Source organism: Oncorhynchus nerka, linkage group LG20, assembly GCF_034236695.1.
Source record: "Oncorhynchus nerka isolate Pitt River linkage group LG20, Oner_Uvic_2.0, whole genome shotgun sequence".
Taxonomy (NCBI): Eukaryota; Metazoa; Chordata; class Actinopteri; order Salmoniformes; family Salmonidae; genus Oncorhynchus; species Oncorhynchus nerka.
The window spans coordinates 97,255,082-97,280,371 of NC_088415.1; the positions used below are offsets into that span (position 1 = coordinate 97,255,082).

General features: G+C 37.5%; 1 protein-coding gene across 5 annotated transcripts in view; it reads left to right on the forward strand.

The window, feature by feature from the left end:
• The window catches only part of tcea1 (transcription elongation factor A (SII), 1), a 40,255-nt gene that overhangs the window by 12,694 nt on the left and 2,271 nt on the right, over positions 1-25,290 (forward strand). For all 5 annotated transcript variants that reach the window (XM_065006022.1, XM_065006021.1, XM_065006024.1 and 2 more), the window contains 3 exons: positions 4,030-4,172; positions 6,124-6,335; positions 7,088-7,234. In XM_065006022.1, the coding sequence (XP_064862094.1) occupies positions 4,030-4,172; positions 6,124-6,335; positions 7,088-7,234 (502 nt within the window). The remainder of the gene's footprint in view (positions 1-4,029; positions 4,173-6,123; positions 6,336-7,087; positions 7,235-25,290) is intronic.

Here is a 25,290-nt window from a genome sequence, read left to right on the forward strand (position 1 = left end):
AGGCAGGGAGCCCAGCCAACAGCGAGTTGCAGTAATCCAGACGGGAGATGACAAGTGCCTGGATTAGGACCTGCGCCGCTTCCTGTGTGAGGCAGGGTCGTACTCTGCGGATGTTGTAGAGCATGAACCTACAGGAACGGGCCACCGCCTTGATGTTAGTTGAGAACGACAGGGTGTTGTCCAGGATCACGCCAAGGTTCTTAGCGCTCTGGGAGGAGGACACAGTGGAGTTGTCAACCGTGATGGCGAGATCATGGAACGGGCAGTCCTTCCCCGGGAGGAAGAGCAGCTCCGTCTTGCCGAGGTTCAGCTTGAGGTGGTGATCCGTCATCCACACTGATATGTCTGCCAGACATGCAGAGATGCGATTCGCCACCTGGTCATCAGAAGGGGGAAAGGAGAAGATTAATTGTGTGTCGTCTGCATAGCAATGATAGGAGAGACCATGTGAGGTTATGACAGAGCCAAGTGACTTGGTGTATAGGGGAGGGAGTGAGAGCGAATTAGAGGGAGCATACTTACATTCACACAGGACACCAAATAACACAGGAGCATTACACCAGATATAACAGACTGACCCTAACACCCCGGCCCCTAGACTATTGCAGCATAGATACTGGAGGCTGAGTCAGGTGGGCCGACGATACCCCCGGACAGGGCCAACCAGGCAGGGTACAACCCAACCTACTTTGCCAAAGCACAGCCCCCACACCACTAGAGGGATATCAACAGACCACCAACTTACTACCCTGGGACAAGGCTGAGTATAGCCCACGAAGATCTCCTCCACCGCATGAGCCAGAGGGGGCGCAAAACCGGACAGGAAGATCACGTCAGTGACTCAACCTGTTCAAGTGATGCACCCCTCCTAGGGACGACATGGAAGAGCACTAGGAAGCCAGTGACTCAGAAAATCCCATTGGGGAGAGGGGAGCTGGCCAGGCGGAGACAGCAAAGACAGTTCGTTGCTCCAGTGCCTTGCTGTTCACCTTTGCACCCCTGGGCCAGAGTACACTCAATCATAGGACCTACTGAAGAGATTGAGGTTGAGACTGAGTCTACATCTCTCACATGGGTAGGCAGACCATTCCATAAAAATAGAGCTCTATTGGAGACAGCCCTGCCTCCAGCTGTTTGCTTAGAAAATCTAGGGACAATTAGGAGGCCTGCGTCTTGTGACCGTGTAGGTATGTACCCCATGTAAAGCCCATGTAATGCTTTGTAGGTTAGCAGTAAAACCTTGAAATCAGCCCTTGCCTTGACAGGAAGCCAGTGTAGAGAGGCTAGCACTGGAGTAATATAATCACATTTTTTGGTTCTAGTCAGTATTCTAGCAGCCGTATTTAGCACTAACTGAAGTTTATTTAGTGCTTTATCCAGGTAGCCGGAAAGTAGAGCATTGCAGTAGTCTAACCTAGAAGTAACAAAAGCATGGATTAATTCTTCTGCATCATTTTTAGACAGAACATTTCAGAATTTTGCAATGTTACGTAAATGGAAAACAGTCTTGATATGTTCGTCAAAAGAGAGATCAAGGTCCTTCACAGTTTTATTTGAGACTACTGTCTACTAATTGTCAGATTCAACAGAAGATCTCATTGTTTCTTGGGACCTAGAACAAGCATCTCTGTTTTGTCCGAGTTTAAAAGTAGAGCCGTTTGCAGCCATCCACTTCCTTATGTCTGAAACACAGACTTCCAGCGAGGGCAATTTTGGGGCTTCACCATGTTTCATTGAAATGTACAGCTGTGTGTCATCCGCATAGCAGTGAAAGTTAACATTATGTTTTCGAATGACATCCCCAAGAGGTAAAATATATATAGTGAGAACAATAGTGATCCTAAAACAGAACCTTGAGGAACACCGAAATGTACAGTTGATTTGTCAGAGGACAAACCATTCACAGAGACAAATTGATATCTTTCCGACAGATAAGATCTAAACCATGCCAGAAGTCTGTATTTTGCTTTCTAATGATCATGACCTTTTCCTAAAAGAAGTTCATGAATTTATTACTGCTGAAGTGAAACCATCCTCTCTTGGGGAATGCTGCTTTTTAGTTAGCTTTGCGACAGTATCAAAAAGACATTTCGGATTGTTCTTATTTTCCTCAATTAAGTTGGAAAAATAGGATGATCGAGCAGCAGGGAGGGCTCTTCGATACTGCACGGTACCGTCCTTCCAAGCTAGTCGGAAGACTTCCAGTTTGGTGTGGCGCCATTTCCGTTACAATTTTCTGGAAGCTTGCTTCAGAGCTCTGGTATTTTCTGTATACCAGGGAGCTAGTTTTTATGACATGTTTTTAGGGTTGCAACTGCATCTAGGGTATTGCACAACGATAAATTGAGTTCCTCAGTTAGGTGGTTAACTGATTTTTGTCCTCTGACGTCCTTGGGTAGGCAGTGGGAGTCTGGAAGGGCATCAAGGAATCTTTGGATTGTCTGAGAATTTATAGCACAACTTTTGATGCTCCTTGGTTGGGGTCTGAGCTGATTATTTGTTGCGATTGCAAACGTAAAAAAATGGTGGTCCGATAATCCAGGATTATGAGGAAAAACATTAAGATCCACAACATTTATTCCATGGGACTAAACTAGGTCCCGAGTGTGACAGTGAGTAGGTCCTTTGTAGTAGTAGGCTTGCTTTGTTCTGGAAGTGTCTGTTAGGATGGATACATCAGACGTACAGCACGGTGTTGAGAGGGAAATGTTTCTCGTCTCGGGTCGAGTTTCTTAGACTGGATCCTTCAGATGTTACACACGCGGTGGTCTTTGGAGATCTTCCTCGTGTCTTTTGTCAGAGTTCTAGACTACTTTACATTACAGCTGCAGACTGTGAATGTCTAGTCTTTACCTTCACTTGTCGAGAGTTTGAGGGTCTTACCATTTGTAACATATCAAGCTCGCACTGCACGTATTCTGGTCTGGTAGAGTCTAACCATTCGTCAGCTGTGTAGCCACCGCTCCACGCTGTCCGGTCTCAATGGTTGATTATTCAGGGTACCATTATTCAATGGTTGATTATTCAGGGTACATGTAGAACCACTTTACACACTGGCAGCACGCCGGCATGTTTTGGTCTAAAATGTTAATTATTTCGGAGTCCTTTATAACCACTCTGGCAAAAGGGGCGTTCCATCCTTTTGGCATAATGTCTGTGCTTACGTGGGTGTGGGGACTGACTGGGTAAAACTTTACATAAAAATCTATTCTCATTTAGAAGGCTAAAATCACATTTAATCTACTCACAAATAGTTTCATATTTAATCATTTAAGTATTACAACATTTAGATGTAACTCTGACGTATACATTGTGAAAGCTGTTAGATACAATGTTTCCGTTAGAACTTCTTTAATGATATCACAAAACAATAAATTATCTGACATGATTGTTCTTTAAGTCCCTCCCGACCATTTCCCACATTCTTTGTTAGAAATATTTTTTCATTATCCACTTTTGGATGTTGGGGTTTTGGCGGGAAGAATCTCTTCATAACAAAAGGGTTCTGTTCCCTCAATACTTCCTGGCAAGGGAGAGAGAGTTCCTGCAAGGTATTTATGACCTGGCCTGAAACATTTGATTAGCCGGCACCTTTGATCTCCATCCAGGAGGGCAAGACATCACCTGCACAGTGTATCCCTCAGGGCAGTCCACGGGAATAGAGGTACCTAGTTAGTAGTAGTAGTAGTAGTACACTACTACTGCACTACACTACTACTACACTCTACTACTACACACTACTCTACTACTACTGTTAGTACTAGTGCTACTACACTATTAATACTACTACTACACACTACACTACGACTGCTATTACACTACTATACTACCTCTCCCTCTCAGGGCACTCCTGAACGCCAGCAAGAGATTTAGCTAGTTACTACTACTGCTATTACTGCACTACTATCACACCAGTACGGTGTCTCCCTTTTCATGGCAGTCCTGAACTACAAGAAGAGGTAGCGAGATAGCTACACCAACCTGGCTAAAGACGCCTGATAACCTGGCTGTTGTTGTTGTTTGCTACAGCAATGACTCCAGCTGTAAGAATGAGCCTGTTGAGGTGATGCCCTCCATCTCCCTGATCTCCACGTTCCCCCAAGCCCCCTCCACCTCCGACTCCGTCAGGATCAAGTGTCGCGAGATGCTGTCCCAGGCGCTACAGGCTGGAGGTAAGACCTAACACCCTACTGTAGAGCGTGTCCCATGCTCTACAGGCTTAATGGAAGGCTTAATAGAAGCCTCTCAAATATAATCCAGATAGAATCAGGAATTCCCCAGGGTATCTGTTTAGGCCCCTTCCTTTTTTCTATCTTTACTAACGACATGCCACTGATTTTGAGTAAAGCCAGAGTGTCTATGTATGCGGATGACTCAACACTATACACATCAAAAACTAAAAGCATTATATTTGGAACAAAAACACTCACTAAACCCTAAACCTCAACTAAATCTTGTAATAAATAATGTGGAAATTGAGCGAGTTGGGATGACTGAACTGCTTGGAGTAACACTAGATTGTAAACTGTCATGGTAAAAACATACTGATACAGCAGTGAGCTAAGATGGGGAAGACAACAACAGGAAGAAAACAAACCAACGCTACTTTTCACGTCTTGCGCAACTCTCAACAGTGTTACCCAGTTCCTAGTTGGCCTACTTCTTCATTGCACAAATGAATAACCTCAACCAAATTCCAAAGACGGGTGACATCCAGTAGAAGCGGTAGGAACTGAAAACCAGTTCCTAGAAATATAATTTGCTAACAAGAACTCACTGAACAGACAGAGACTTAAAAAAAAAAGAATTCTGAACGGTTAGTCCTCGGGGTTTTGCCTGCTACATAAGTTCTGTTATACTCACAGACATCATTCAAACAGTTTTAGAAACTTCAGAGTGTTTTCTATCCAATACTAATAATAATATGCATATATTAGCATCTGGGACAGAGTAGGAGGCAGTTCACTCTGGGCACGCTATTCCTCCAAAAGTGAAAATGCTGCCCCTTATCCCAAAATGGTTAACCTCTTAAGTCGACCCTCTACTTTTTTGAACATTCTGTTAAAAATCGCGCAACATTTCAGCGCCCTGCTACTCATGCCAGGAATATAGTATATGCATTTGCTTAGTCTGTGTGGATAGAAAACACTCAGACGTTTATAAAACTGGTTAAATCACTGCTGTGGCTTTACCAGAACGGCATTTACATCGAAAAGCACAGGAAAAACTGATCACTGAAAATATATCCATGCGCTACATTGATAAAGGTGAACCACAATTAATTGACTGAGGTTGCAGTACCTACAGCTTCCACACGGTGTCTAGAGTCTTGTCATTTCCCTTCGAGTTTTTTCTTGGTCAAACACATACAGGACACCGTATCTAATCCGGTCTAGGACCGGATATTTTCGTTGAGTTTCTAGCCGGACATTTTTCCAGACGGACAGCTAATGATCTTTACATCGCCTCCTGATGAATTTTATCGCTTATTAACGTTTACTAATACCTAAAGTTGCATTACAAACGTATTTCAAAATGTTTTGTGAAAGTTTATCGTCGACTTTTTGAATTTTAAAAAATTACGTTACGTTTTGAAACGATGTTTTTTTCGTTTATCACACAGTCTACATATAACGATATCTAGGCTTTATATGGACCGATTTAATCGAAATAAAGACCCAAATAGTGTTTATGGGACATCTAGGAGTGCCGACAAAGAAGATGGTGAAAGGTAATGAATGTTTTCTATTTTATTGTGCGGTTTGTGTAACGCCGAAATGCTAATTATTTTGTTTACGTCCCCTGTGGGTCTTTTGGGGTGTTACATGCTATCAGATAATAGCTTCTCATGCTTTCGCCGAAAAGCATTTTAAAAATCTGACTTGTTGCCTGGATTCACAACGAGTGTAGCTTTAATTCGATACCCTGCATGTGTATTTTAATGAACTTTTGAGTTTTAACTAATACTATTAGCATTTAGCGTAGCGCATTTGCATTTCCAGAGCTCTAGTTGGGACGCAAGCGTCCCGAGTAGAAGCAAGAGGTTAAAGATGCTGTCACGGGCTCTACCGGCTAGAGGTAACTGGCTATATAACACCACCTGACCTCTCTCCTCTTCTCCAGATGACTATATCGCTATAGGAGCTGACTGTGATGAACTGGGAGCTCAGATTGAAGAATATATCTTCTGTGAGTTTAAGAACACTGACCCCAAATATAAGAACCGTGTCAGGAGTCGCATCGCCAACCTGAAGGACATCAAGAACCCCAACCTCAGGAAGAGTGTTCTCTGTGGGAACGTCTCCCCCGACCGCATGGCCAAGATGACCGCTCAGGTAGGCTACCTAACCCTGACATCTAACCTCTACCATAACCCTTGACCTCTAACCCTTACTGTTAGACTACATGGCCAAGATGACCGCTGAGATACCGTACCCCTAACCCCTACCTTAACGTGTTCTGTGCTAACAGGAGATGACTAATGATGAGTTGAAGCTGATAAGGGGCGGCAGGTAGCCTAGTGATTAGAGCGTTGGACTAGTAACCGAAAGGTTGCTAGATTGAATCCCGAGCCGACAAGGTAAAACTCTGTTGTTCTGCCCCTGAACAAGTCAGTTAGCCCACTTTTCCGAGGCCGTTGAAAATAAGAATGAGTTTTTAACCGACTTGCCTAGTTAAATGAAGGTAAAATAAAGAATAAATAAATAAGGAAGAACCTGACCTCTAACCCCTACCACTAACCTTACGTGTTTTGTGCTAACAGGAAATGGCTATTGACGAGCTGAAGCTCAATAGGAAAAACTTGACCTCTAACCCTAATGTCTTCCTGCTAACAGGAGATGGCTAGTGATGAGCTGAAGCTCAGAGGAAGAACCTGACATCAAACCCCTAACCCCTAACCCTAATGTCTTCCTGCTAACAGGAGATGGCTAGTGATGAGCTGAAGCTCAGAGGAAGAACCTGACATCAAACCCCTAACCCTAATGTCTTCCTGCTAACAGGAGATGGCTAGTGATGAGCTGAAGCTCAGAGGAAGAACCTGACATCAAACCCCTAACCCCTAACCCTAATGTCTTCCTGCTAACAGGAGATGGCTAGTGATGAGCTGAAGCTGATAAGGAAGAACCTGACCAAAGAAGCCATTAGAGATCACCAAGTGTCCCAGACCGGAGGGACCCAGACTGACCTGTTCACCTGCGGCAAGTGCAAGAAGAAGAGGTGCACCTACACTCAGGTAATATACCATCAACTGTATAATACACCTACACTCAGGTAATATACCATCAACTGTATAATACACCTACACTCAGGTAATATACCATCAACTGTATAATACACCTACACTCAGGTACTATACCATACACTATATAATACACCTCTTCAGGTACTATACCATCCACTATATAATACACCTCTTCTCAGGTACTATACCATACACTATATAATACACCTCTTCAGGTAATATACCATCAACTATATAATACTCCTCCTCTCAGGTAATATACCATCCACTATATAATACACCTCCTCTCAGGTAATATACCATCCACTATATAATACACCTCCTCTCAGGTAATATACCATCCACTATATAATACACCTCCTCTCAGGTAATATACCATCCACTATATAATACACCTCTTCAGGTAATATACCATCCACTATATAATACACCTCTTCAGGTAATATACCATCCACTATATAATACACCTCCTCTCAGGTAATATACCATCCACTATATAATATACCTCTTCAGGTAATATACCATCCACTATATAATACACCTCCTCTTCAGGTAATATACCATCCAATATATAATACACCTCTTCAGGTAATTATACCATCCACTATATAATACACCTCTTCAGGTAATATACCATCCACTATATAATACACCTCTTCAGGTAATATACCATCCACTATATAATACACCTCTTCAGGTAATATACCATCCACTATATAATACACCTCCTCTCAGGTAATATACCATCCACTATATAATACACCTCCTCTCAGGTAATATACCATCCACTATATAATACACCTCCTCTCAGGTAATATACCATCCACTATATAATACACCTCCTCTCAGGTAATATACCATCCACTATATAATACACCTCTTCAGGTAATATACCATCCACTATATAATACACCTCCTCTCAGGTAATATACCATCCACTATATAATACACCTCTTCAGGTAATATACCATCCAATATATAATACACCTCCTCTCAGGTAATATACCATCCACTATATAATATACCTCTTCAGGTAATATACCATCAACTGTATAATGCACCTCTTCAGGTAATATACCATCAACTATATAATACACCTCCTCTCAGGTAATATACCATCCACTATATAATACACCTCCTCTCAGGTAATATACCATCCACTATATAATACACCTCCTCTCAGGTAATATACCATCCACTATATAATACACCTCTTCAGGTAATATACCATCCACTATATAATACACCTCTTCAGGTAATATACCATCCACTATATAATACACCTCTTCAGGTAATATACCATCCACTATATAATACACCTCTTCAGGTAATATACCATCCAATATATAATGCACCTCTTCAGGTAATATACCATCCACTATATAATACACCTCTTCAGGTAATATACCATCCAATATATAATACACCTCTTCAGGTAATATACCATCCACTATATAATACACCTCTTCAGGTAATATACCATCCAATATATAATGCACCTCTTCTCAGGTAATATACCATCCACTATATAATACTCCTCCTCTCAGGTAATATACCATCCACTATATAATACACCTCCTCTCAGGTAATATACCATCCACTATATAATACACCTCCTCTCAGGTAATATACCATCCACTATATAATACACCTCCTCTCAGGTAATATACCATCCACTATATAATACACCTCCTCTCAGGTACTATACCATCCACTATATAATACACCTCTTCAGGTAATATACCATCCACTATATAATACACCTCTTCAGGTAATATACCATCCACTATATAATACACCTCCTCTCAGGTAATATACCATCCACTATATAATACACCTCCTCTCAGGTAATATACCATCCACTATATAATACACCTCCTCTCAGGTAATATACCATCCACTATATAATACACCTCTCAGGTAATATACCATCCACTATATAATACACCTCCTCTCAGGTAATATACCATCCACTATATAATACACCTCCTCTCAGGTAATATACCATCCACTATATAATACACCTCCTCTCAGGTAATATACCATCCACTATATAATACACTCTTCAGGTAATATACCATCCACTATATAATATACCTCTTCAGGTAATATACCATCCACTATATAATACACCTCCTCTCAGGTAATATACCATCCACTATATAATACACCTCTTCAGGTAATATACCATCCACTATATAATACACCTCTTCAGGTAATATACCATCCACTATATAATACACCTCTTCAGGTAATATACCATCCACTATATAATACACCTCCTCTCAGGTAATATACCATCCACTATATAATACACCTCTTCTCAGGTAATATATCATCCACTATATAATACACCTCCTCTCAGGTAATATACCATCCACTATATAATACACCTCTTCAGGTAATATACCATCCACTATATAATATACCTCTTCAGGTAATATACCATCCACTATATAATACACCTCCTCTCAGGTAATATACCATCCACTATATAATACACCTCTTCAGGTAATATACCATCCACTATATAATACACCTCTTCAGGTAATATACCATCCACTATATAATACACCTCTTCAGGTAATATACCATCCACTATATAATACACCTCCTCTCAGGTAATATACCATCCACTATATAATACACCTCCTCTCAGGTAATATACCATCCACTATATAATACACCTCCTCTCAGGTAATATATCATCCACTATATAATATACCTCCTCTCAGGTAATATACCATCCACTATATAATACACCTCCTCTCAGGTAATATACCATCCACTATATAATACACCTCCTCTCAGGTAATATACCATCCACTATATAATACACCTCTTCAGGTAATATACCATCCACTATATAATACACCTCTTCAGGTAATATACCATCCACTATATAATACACCTCTTCAGGTAATATACCATCCACTATATAATACACCTATTCAGGTAATATACCATCCACTATATAATACACCTCCTCTCAGGTAATATACCATCCACTATATAATACACCTCCTCTCAGGTAATATACCATCCACTATATAATACACCTCCTCTCAGGTAATATACCATCCACTATATAATACACCTCTTCAGGTAATATACCATCCACTATATAATACACCTCTTCTCAGGTAATATACCATCCAATATATAATACACCTCTTCTCAGGTAATATACCATCCACTATATAATATACCTCTTCAGGTAATATACCATCCACTATATAGTACACCTCTTCAGGTAATATACCATCCACTATATAATACACCTCTTCAGGTAATATACCATCCACTATATAATACACCTCTTCAGGTAATATACCATCCACTATATAATACACCTCCTCTCAGGTAATATACCATCCACTATATAATACACCTCCTTCAGGTAATATACATCAACTGTATAATGCACCTCTTCAGGTAATATACCATCCACTGTATAATGCACCTCTTCAGGTAATATACCATCAACTATATAATGCACCTCCTTCAGGTAATATACCATCCACTATATAATACACCTCTTCAGGTAATATACCATCCACTATATAATACACCTCTTCAGGTAATATACCATCCACTATATAATACACCTCCTTCAGGTAATATACCATCCACTATATAATACACCTCTTCAGGTAATATACCATCCACTATATAATACACCTCTTCAGGTAATATACCATCCAATATATAATACACCTCTTCAGGTAATATACCATCCACTATATAATACACCTCTTCAGGTAATATACCATCCACTATATAATACACCTCTTCAGGTAATATACCATCCACTATATAATACACCTCTTCAGGTAATATACCATCCACTATATAATACACCTCTTCTCAGGTAATATACCATCCACTATATAATACACCTCCTCTCAGGTAATATACCATCCACTATATAATACACCTCCTCTCAGGTAATATACCATCCACTATATAATACACCTCCTCTCAGGTAATATACCATCCACTATATAATACACCTCCTCTCAGGTAATATACCATCCACTATATAATACACCTCCTCTCAGGTAATATACCATCCACTATATAATACACCTCTTCAGGTAATATACCATCCACTATATAATACACCTCTTCAGGTAATATACCATCCACTATATAATACACTCCTCTCAGGTAATATACCATCCACTATATAATACACCTCTTCAGGTAATATACCATCCACTATATAATACACCTCCTCTCAGGTAATATACCATCCACTATATAATACACCTCTTCAGGTAATATACCATCCACTATATAATACACCTCCTCTCAGGTAATATACCATCCACTATATAATACACCTCCTCTCAGGTAATATACCATCCACTATATAATACACCTCCTCTCAGGTAATATACCATCCACTATATAATACACTCCTTCAGGTAATATACCATCCACTATATAATACACCTCTTCAGGTAATATACCATCCACTATATAATACACTCCTCTCAGGTAATATACCATCCACTATATAATACACCTCTTCAGGTAATATACCATCCACTATATAATACACCTCTTCAGGTAATATACCATCCACTATATAATACACCTCTTCAGGTAATATACCATCCACTATATAATACACCTCTCTCAGGTAATATACCATCCACTATATAATACACTCTTCTCAGGTAATATACCATCCACTATATAATACACCTCCTCTCAGGTAATATACCATCCACTATATAATACACCTCTTCAGGTAATATACCATCCACTATATAATACACCTCTTCAGGTAATATACCATCCACTATATAATACACCTCCTCTCAGGTAATATACCATCCACTATATAATACACCTCTTCAGGTAATATACCATCCACTATATAATACACTCTTCAGGTAATATACCATCCACTATATAATACACCTCTTCAGGTAATATACCATCCACTATATAATACACCTCCTCTCAGGTAATATACCATCCACTATATAATACACCTCCTCTCAGGTAATATACCATCCACTATATAATACACCTCCTCTCAGGTAATATATCATCCACTATATAATACACCTCCTCTCAGGTAATATACCATCCACTATATAATACACCTCCTCTCAGGTAATATACCATCCACTATATAATACACCTCCTCTCAGGTAATATACCATCCACTATATAATACACCTCCTTCAGGTAATATACCATCCACTATATAATACACCTCTTCAGGTAATATACCATCCACTATATAATACACCTCTTCAGGTAATATACCATCCACTATATAATACACCTCTTCAGGTAATATACCATCCACTATATAATACACCTCCTCTCAGGTAATATACCATCCACTATATAATACACCTCCTCTCAGGTAATATACCATCCACTATATAATACACTCCTCTCAGGTAATATACCATCCACTATATAATAAACCTCTTCAGGTAATATACCATCCACTATATAATACACCTCTTCTCAGGTAATATACCATCCACTATATAATACACCTCTTCTCAGGTAATATACCATCCACTATATAATATACTTCAGGTAATATACCTCTCAGGTAATATACCATCCACTATATAATACACCTCTTCAGGTAATATACCATCCACTATATAATACACCTCTTCAGGTAATATACCATCCACTATATAATACCTCTTCAGGTAATATACCATCCACTATATAATACACCTCTTCAGGTAATATACCATCAACTGTATAATGCACCTCTTCAGGTAATATACCATCAACTGTATAATACACCTCTTCAGGTAATATACCATCCACTATATAATACACCATCCACTATATAATACACCTCTTCAGGTAATATACCATCCACTATATAATACACCTCCTCTCAGGTAATATACCATCCACTATATAATACACCTCCTTCAGGTAATATACCATCCACTATATAATACACCTCTTCAGGTAATATACCATCCACTATATAATACACCTCTTCAGGTAATATACCATCCACTATATAATACACCTCCTCTCAGGTAATATACCATCCACTATATAATACACCTCCTCTCAGGTAATATACCATCCAATATATAATACACTCCTCTCAGGTAATATACCATCCACTATATAAATACCTCTTCACCATCCAATATATAATACACCTCTTCAGGTAATATACCATCCACTATATAATACACCTCTTCAGGTAATATACCATCCACTATATAATACACCTCCTCTCAGGTAATATACCATCCACTATATAATACACCTCCTCTCAGGTAATATACCATCCACTATATAATACACCTCCTCTCAGGTAATATACCATCCACTATATAATACACCTCCTTCAGGTAATATATACCATCCACTCTTATAATATACCATCCACTATATAATACACCTCCTTCAGGTAATATACCATCCACTATATAATACACCTCCTCTCAGGTAATATACCATCCACTATATAATACACCTCTTCAGGTAATATACCATCCACTATATAATACACCTCCTCTCAGGTAATATACCATCCACTATATAATACACCTCCTCTCAGGTAATATACCATCCACTATATAATACACCTCCTCTCAGGTAATATACCATCCACTATATAATACACCTCTTCAGGTAATATACCATCCACTATATAATACACCTCTTCAGGTAATATACCATCCACTATATAATATACCTCCTCTCAGGTAATATACCATCCACTATATAATACACCTCTTCAGGTAATATACCATCCACTATATAATACACCTCTTCAGGTAATATACCATCCACTATATAATACACCTCCTCTCAGGTAATATACCATCCACTATATAATACACCTCCTCTCAGGTAATATACCATCCACTATATAATACACCTCCTCTCAGGTAATATACCATCCACTATATAATAAGGTAATATACCATCCAATATATAATACACCTCTTCAGGTAATATACCATCCACTATATAATACACCTCTCTCAGGTAATATACCATCCACTATATAATACACCTCCTCTCAGGTAATATACCATCCACTATATAATACACCTCCTCTCAGGTAATATACCATCCACTATATAATACACCTCCTCTCAGGTAATATACCATCCACTATATAATACACCTCCTCTCAGGTAATATACCATCCACTATATAATACACCTCCTCTCAGGTAATATACCATCCACTATATAATACACCTCCTCTCAGGTAATATACCATCCACTATATAATACACCTCTTCAGGTAATATACCATCCACTATATAATACACCTCTTCAGGTAATATACCATCCACTATATAATACACCTCCTCTCAGGTAATATACCATCCACTATATAATACACCTCTCAGGTAATATACCATCCACTATATAATACACCTCTTAGGTAATATACACTATATAATCCTCTCAGGTAATATACCATCCACTATATAATACACCTCCTCTCAGGTAATATACCATCCACTATATAATACACCTCCTCTCAGGTAATATACCATCCACTATATAATACACCTCCTCTCAGGTAATATACCATCCACTATATAATACACCATCCACTCTTCAGGTAATATACCATCCACTATATAATACACCTCCTCTCAGGTAATATACCATCCACTATATAATACACCTCTTCAGGTAATATACCATCCACTATATAATACACCTCTTCAGGTAATATACCATCCACTATATAATACACCTCTTCAGGTAATATACCATCCACTATATAATACACCTCCTCTCAGGTAATATACCATCCACTATATAATACACCTCCTCTCAGGTAATATACCATCCACTATATAATACACCTCCTCTCAGGTAATATACCATCCACTATATAATACACCTCCTCTCAGGTAATATACCATCCACTATATAATACACCTCTTCAGGTAATATACCATCCACTATATAATACACCTCCTCTCAGGTAATAATATATATAATACACCTCTTCAGGTAATATACCATCCACTATATAATACACCTCTTCAGGTAATATACCATCCACTATATAATACACCTCTTCAGGTAATATACCATCCACTATATAATATACCTCTTCAGGTAATATACCATCCACTATATAATACACCTCCTCTTCAGGTAATATACCATCCAATATATAATACACCTCTTCAGGTAATATACCATCCACTACACCTCTTCAGGTAATATAATCCACTATATAATACACCTCTTCAGGTAATATACCATCCACTATATAATACACCTCCTCTCAGGTAATATACCATCCACTATATAATACACCTCCTCTCAGGTAATATACCATCCACTATATAATACACCTCCTCTCAGGTAATATACCATCCACTATATAATACACCTCTTCAGGTAATATACTATCCACTATATAATACACCTCTTCAGGTAATATACCATCCACTATATAATACACCTCTTCAGGTAATATACCATCCACTATATAATACACCTCCTCTCAGGTAATATACCATCCACTATATAATACACCTCTTCAGGTAATATACCATCAACTGTATAATGCACCTCTTCAGGTAATATACCATCAACTGTATAATGCACCTCTTCAGGTAATATACCATCAACTGTATAATGCACCTCTTCAGGTAATATACCATCAACTGTATAATGCACCTCTTCAGGTAATATACCATCCACTATATAATACACCTCTTCAGGTAATATACCATCCACTATATAATACACCTCCTCTCAGGTAATATACCATCCACTATATAATACACCTCCTCTCAGGTAATATACCATCCAATATATAATACACCTCTTCAGGTAATATACCATCCACTATATAATACACCTCTTCAGGTAATATACCATCCACTATATAATACACCTCCTCTCAGGTAATATACCATCCAATATATAATACACCCTCTCAGGTAATATACCATCCACTATATAATACACCTCTTCAGGTAATATACCATCCAATATATAATACACATCCACTATATAATACACCTCCTCAGGTAATATACCATCCACTATATAATACACCTCCTCTCAGGTAATATACCATCCACTATATAATACACCTCCTCAGGTAATATACCATCCACTATATAATACACCTCCTCTCAGGTAATATACCATCCACTATATAATACACCTCCTCTCAGGTAATATACCATCCACTATATAATACACCTCTTCAGGTAATATACCATCCACTATATAATACACCTCCTCTCAGGTAATATACCATCCACTATATAATACACCTCCTCTCAGGTAATATACCATCCACTATATAATACACCTCTTCAGGTAATATACCATCCACTATATAATACACCTCCTCTCAGGTAATATACCATCCACTATATAATACACCTCCTCTCAGGTAATATACCATCCACTATATAATACACCTCCTCTCAGGTAATATACCATCCACTATATAATATACCTCTTCAGGTAATATACCATCCACTATATAATACACCTCCTCTCAGGTAATATACCATCCACTATATAATACACCTCCTCTCAGGTAATATACCATCCACTATATAATATACCTCTTCAGGTAATATACCATCCACTATATAATACACCTCCTCTCAGGTAATATACCATCCACTATATAATACACCTCCTCTCAGGTAATATACCATCCACTATATAATACACCTCTTCAGGTAATATACCATCCACTATATAATACACCTCTTCAGGTAATATACCATCCACTATATAATACACCTCTTCAGGTAATATACCATCCACTTTATAATACACCTCTTCAGGTAATATACCATCCACTATATAATACACCTCCTTCAGGTAATATACCATCCACTATATAATATACCTCCTCTCAGGTAATATACCATCCACTATATAATACACCTCTTCAGGTAATATACCATCCACTATATAATACACCTCTTATAATATACCATCCACTATATAATACACCTCCTCTCAGGTAATATACCATCCACTATATAATACACCTCCTCTCAGGTAATATACCATCCACTATATAATACACCTCCTCTCAGGTAATATACCATCCACTATATAATACTCCTCCTCTCAGGTAATATACCATCCACTATATAATACACTCTTCAGGTAATATACCATCCACTATATAATACACCTCCTCTCAGGTAATATACCATCCACTATATAATACCTCCTCTCAGGTAATATACCATCCACTATATAATACTCCTCCTCTCAGGTAATATACCATCCACTATATAATACACCTCTTCAGGTAATATACCATCCACTATATAATACACCTCTTCAGGTAATATACCATCCACTATATAATACACCTCTTCAGGTAATATACCATCCACTATATAATACACCTCCTCTCAGGTAATATACCATCCACTATATAATACACCTCTTCAGGTAATATACCATCCAATATATAATACACCTCCTCTCAGGTAATATACCATCCACTATATAATATACCTCTTCAGGTAATATACCATCAACTGTATACCTCTTCAGGTAATATACCATCAACTGTATAATGCACCTCTTCAGGTAATATACCATCAACTATATAATACACCTCCTCTCAGGTAATATACCATCCACTATATAATACACCTCCTCTCAGGTAATATACCATCCACTATATAATACACCTCCTCTCAGGTAATATACCATCCACTATATAATACACCTCTTCAGGTAATATACCATCCACTATATAATACACCTACACTCAGGTAATATACCATCCAATATATAATACACCTCTTCAGGTAATATACCATCCAATATATAATACACCTCTTCAGGTAATATACCATCCAATATATAATGCACCTCTTCAGGTAATATACCATCCACTATATAATACACCTCTTCTCAGGTAATATACCATCCACTATATAATACTCCTCCTCTCAGGTAATATACCATCCACTATATAATACACCTCCTCTCAGGTAATATACCATCCACTATATAATACACCTCCTCTCAGGTAATATACCATCCACTATATAATACACCTCCTCTCAGGTAATATACCATCCACTATATAATACACCTCCTCTCAGGTACTATACCATCCACTATATAATACACCTCCTCTCAGGTAATATACCATCCACTATATAATATACCTCTTCAGGTAATATACCATCCAATATATAATACACCTCTTCAGGTAATATACCATCCACTATATAATACACCTCCTCTCAGGTAATATACCATCCACTATATAATACACCTCTCAGGTAATATACCATCCACTATATAATACACCTCCTCTCAGGTAATATACCATCCACTATATAATACACCTCCTCTCAGGTAATATACCATCCACTATATAATACATCTCCTCTCAGGTAATATACCATCCACTATATAATACACCTCCTCTCAGGTAATATACCATCCACTATATAATACACCTCCTCTCAGGTAATATACCATCCACTATATAATACACCTCCTCTCAGGTAATATACCATCCACTATATAATACACCTCCTCTCAGGTAATATACCATCCACTATATAATACACCTCCTCTCAGGTAATATACCATCCACTATATAATCCTCTTCAGGTAATATATCCACTATATAATATACCTCCTCTCAGGTAATATACCATCCACTATATAATACACCTCCTCTCAGGTAATATACCATCCACTATATAATACACCTCCTCTCAGGTAATATACCATCCACTATATAATACACCTCCTCTCAGGTAATATACCATCCACTATATAATACACCTCTTCAGGTAATATACCATCCACTATATAATACACCTCTTCAGGTAATATACCATCCACTATATAATACACCTCCTCTCAGGTAATATACCATCCACTATATAATACACCTCCTCTCAGGTACTATACCATCCACTATATAATACACCTCCTCTCAGGTAATATACCATCCACTATATAATACACCTCCTCTCAGGTAATATACCATCCACTATATAATACACCTCCTCTCAGGTAATATACCATCCACTATATAATACACCTCCTCTCAGGTAATATACCATCCACTATATAATACACCTCTTCAGGTAATATACCATCCACTATATAATACACCTCCTCTCAGGTAATATACCATCCACTATATAATACACCTCCTCTCAGGTAATATACCATCCACTATATAATACACCTCCTCTCAGGTAATATACCATCCACTATATAATACACCTCCTCTCAGGTAATATACCATCCACTATATAATACACCTCTTCAGGTAATATACCATCCACTATATAATACACCTCTTCAGGTAATATACCATCCAATATATAATACACCTCCTCTCAGGTAATATACCATCCACTATATAATATACCTCTTCAGGTAATATACCATCAACTGTATAATGCACCTCTTCAGGTAATATACCATCAACTGTATAATGCACCTCTTCAGGTAATATACCATCAACTATATAATACACCTCCTCTCAGGTAATATACCATCCACTATATAATACACCTCCTCTCAGGTAATATACCATCCACTATATAATACACCTCCTCTCAGGTAATATACCATCCACTATATAATACACCTCCTCTCAGGTAATATACCATCCACTATATAATACACCTCTTCAGGTAATATACCATCCACTATATAATATACCTCTTCAGGTAATATACCATCCACTATATAATACACCTCCTCTCAGGTAATATACCATCCACTATATAATACACCTCTTCAGGTAATATACCATCCACTATATAATACACCTCTTCAGGTAATATACCATCCACTATATAATACACCTCTTCAGGTAATATACCATCCACTATATAATACACCTCCTCTCAGGTAATATACCATCCACTATATAATACACCTCTTCTCAGGTAATATATCATCCACTATATAATACACCTCCTCTCAGGTAATATACCATCCACTATATAATACACCTCTTCAGGTAATATACCATCCACTATATAATATACCTCTTCAGGTAATATACCATCCACTATATAATACACCTCCTCTCAGGTAATATACCATCCACTATATAATACACCTCTTCAGGTAATATACCATCCACTATATAATACACCTCTTCAGGTAATATACCATCCACTATATAATACACCTCTTCAGGTAATATACCATCCACTATATAATACACCTCCTCTCAGGTAATATACCATCCACTATATAATATACCTCCTCTCAGGTAATATACCATCCACTATATAATACACCTCCTCTCAGGTAATATACCATCCACTATATAATACACCTCCTCTCAGGTAATATACCATCCACTATATAATACACCTCCTCTCAGGTAATATACCATCCACTATATAATACACCTCTTCAGGTAATATACCATCCACTATATAATACACCTCTTCAGGTAATATACCATCCACTATATAATACACCTCCTCTCAGGTAATATACCATCCACTATATAATACACCTCCTCTCAGGTAATATACCATCCACTATATAATACACCTCCTCTCAGGTAATATACCATCCACTATATAATAAACCTCTTCAGGTAATATACCATCCACTATATAATACACCTCCTCTCAGGTAATATACCATCCAATATATAATACACCTCTTCTCAGGTAATATACCATCCACTATATAATATACCTCTTCAGGTAATATACCATCCACTATATAGTACACCTCTTCAGGTAATATACCATCCACTATATAATACACCTCTTCAGGTAATATACCATCCACTATATAGTACACCTCTTCAGGTAATATACCATCCACTATATAATATACCTCTTCAGGTAATATACCATCAACTGTATAATGCACCTCTTCAGGTAATATACCATCAACTGTATAATGCACCTCTTCAGGTAATATACCATCAACTGTATAATGCACCTCTTCAGGTAATATACCATCAACTGTATAATGCACCTCTTCAGGTAATATACCATCCACTATATAATACACCTCTTCAGGTAATATACCATCCACTATATAATACACCTCCTCTCAGGTAATATACCATCCACTATATAATACACCTCCTCTCAGGTAATATACCATCCAATATATAATACACCTCTTCAGGTAATATACCATCCACTATATAATACACCTCTTCAGGTAATATACCATCCACTATATAATACACCTCCTCTCAGGTAATATACCATCCACTATATAATACACCTCCTCTCAGGTAATATACCATCCAATATATAATACACCTCTTCTCAGGTAATATACCATCCACTATATAATATACCTCTTCAGGTAATATACCATCCAATATATAATACACCTCTTCAGGTAATATACCATCCACTATATAATACACCTCCTCAGGTAATATACCATCCACTATATAATACACCTCTCAGGTAATATACCATCCACTATATAATACACCTCCTCAGGTAATATACCATCCACTATATAATACACCTCCTCTCAGGTAATATACCATCCACTATATAATACACCTCCTCTCAGGTAATATACCATCCACTATATAATACACCTCTTCAGGTAATATACCATCCACTATATAATACACCTCCTCTCAGGTAATATACCATCCACTATATAATACACCTCCTCTCAGGTAATATACCATCCACTATATAATACACCTCTTCAGGTAATATACCATCCACTATATAATACACCTCCTCTCAGGTAATATACCATCCACTATATAATACACCTCCTCTCAGGTAATATACCATCCACTATATAATACACCTCCTCTCAGGTAATATACCATCCACTATATAATATACCTCTTCAGGTAATATACCATCCACTATATAATACACCTCCTCTCAGGTAATATACCATCCACTATATAATACACCTCCTCTCAGGTAATATACCATCCACTATATAATATACCTCTTCAGGTAATATACCATCCACTATATAATACTCCTCCTCTCAGGTAATATACCATCCACTATATAATACTCCTCCTCTCAGGTAATATACCATCCACTATATAATACACCTCTTCAGGTAATATACCATCCACTATATAATACACCTCTTCAGGTAATATACCATCAACTGTATAATGCACCTCTTCAGGTAATATACCATCCACTATATAATACACCTCTTCAGGTAATATACCATCCACTATATAATACACCTCCTCTCAGGTAATATACCATCCACTATATAATATACCTCCTCTCAGGTAATATACCATCCACTATATAATACACCTCTTCAGGTAATATACCATCCACTATATAATACACCTCTTCAGGTAATATACCATCCACTATATAATACACCTCCTCTCAGGTAATATACCATCCACTATATAATACACCTCCTCTCAGGTAATATACCATCCACTATATAATACACCTCCTCTCAGGTAATATACCATCCACTATATAATACTCCTCCTCTCAGGTAATATACCATCCACTATATAATACACCTCTTCAGGTAATATACCATCCACTATATAATACACCTCCTCTCAGGTAATATACCATCCACTATATAATACACCTCCTCTCAGGTAATATACCATCCACTATATAATACACCTCCTCTCAGGTAATATACCATCCACTATATAATACTCCTCCTCTCAGGTAATATACCATCCACTATATAATACACCTCTTCAGGTAATATACCATCCACTATATAATACACCTCTTCAGGTAATATACCATCCACTATATAATACACCTCTTCAGGTAATATACCATCCACTATATAATACACCTCCTCTCAGGTAATATACCATCCACTATATAATACACCTCTTCAGGTAATATACCATCCAATATATAATACACCTCCTCTCAGGTAATATACCATCCACTATATAATATACCTCTTCAGGTAATATACCATCAACTGTATAATGCACCTCTTCAGGTAATATACCATCAACTGTATAATGCACCTCTTCCGGTAATATACCATCAACTATATAATACACCTCCTCTCAGGTAATATACCATCCACTATATAATACACCTCCTCTCAGGTAATATACCATCCACTATATAATACACCTCCTCTCAGGTAATATACCATCCACTATATAATACACCTCTTCAGGTAATATACCATCCACTATATAATACACCTACACTCAGGTAATATACCATCCAATATATAATACACCTCTTCAGGTAATATACCATCCAATATATAATACACCTCTTCAGGTAATATACCATCCAATATATAATGCACCTCTTCAGGTAATATACCATCCACTATATAATACACCTCTTCTCAGGTAATATACCATCCACTATATAATACTCCTCCTCTCAGGTAATATACCATCCACTATATAATACACCTCCTCTCAGGTAATATACCATCCACTATATAATACACCTCCTCTCGGGTAATATACCATCCACTATATAATACACCTCCTCTCAGGTAATATACCATCCACTATATAATACACCTCTCAGGTACTATACCATCCACTATATAATACACCTCCTCTCAGGTAATATACCATCCACTATATAATATACCTCTTCAGGTAATATACCATCCAATATATAATACACCTCTTCAGGTAATATACCATCCACTATATAATACACCTCCTCTCAGGTAATATACCATCCACTATATAATACACCTCCTCTCAGGTAATATACCATCCACTATATAATACACCTCCTCTCGGGTAATATACCATCCACTATATAATACACCTCCTCTCAGGTAATATACCATCCACTATATAATACACCTCCTCTCAGGTAATATACCATCCACTATATAATACACCTCCTCTCAGGTAATATACCATCCACTATATAATACACCTCCTCTCAGGTAATATACCATCCACTATATAATACACCTCCTCTCAGGTAATATACCATCCACTATATAATACACCTCCTCTCAGGTAATATACCATCCACTATATAATACACCTCTTCAGGTAATATACCATCCACTATATAATATACCTCCTCTCAGGTAATATACCATCCACTATATAATACACCTCCTCTCAGGTAATATACCATCCACTATATAATACACCTCCTCTCAGGTAATATACCATCCACTATATAATACACCTCCTCTCAGGTAATATACCATCCACTATATAATACACCTCTTCAGGTAATATACCATCCACTATATAATACACCTCTTCAGGTAATATACCATCCACTATATAATACACCTCCTCTCAGGTAATATACCATCCACTATATAATACACCTCCTCTCAGGTACTATACCATCCACTATATAATACACCTCTCAGGTAATATACCATCCACTATATAATACACCTCCTCTCAGGTAATATACCATCCACTATATAATACACCTCCTCTCAGGTAATATACCATCCACTATATAATACACCTCCTCTCAGGTAATATACCATCCACTATATAATACACCTCTTCAGGTAATATACCATCCACTATATAATACACCTCCTCTCAGGTAATATACCATCCACTATATAATACACCTCCTCTCAGGTAATATACCATCCACTATATAATACACCTCCTCAGGTAATATACCATCCACTATATAATACACCTCTTCAGGTAATATACCATCCACTATATAATACACCTCTTCAGGTAATATACCATCCACTATATAATACACCTCCTCTCAGGTAATATACCATCCACTATATAATACACCTCCTCTCAGGTAATATACCATCCACTATATAATACACCTCCTCTCAGGTACTATACCATCCACTATATAATACACCTCTTCAGGTAATATACCATCCACTATATAATACACCTCCTCTCAGGTAATATACCATCCACTATATAATACACCTCTTCAGGTAATACACCATCCACTATATAATACACCTCTTCAGGTACTATACCATCCACTATATAATACACCTCCTCTCAGGTAATATACCATCCACTATATAATACACCTCCTCTCAGGTAATATACCATCCACTATATAATACACCTCCTCTCAGGTA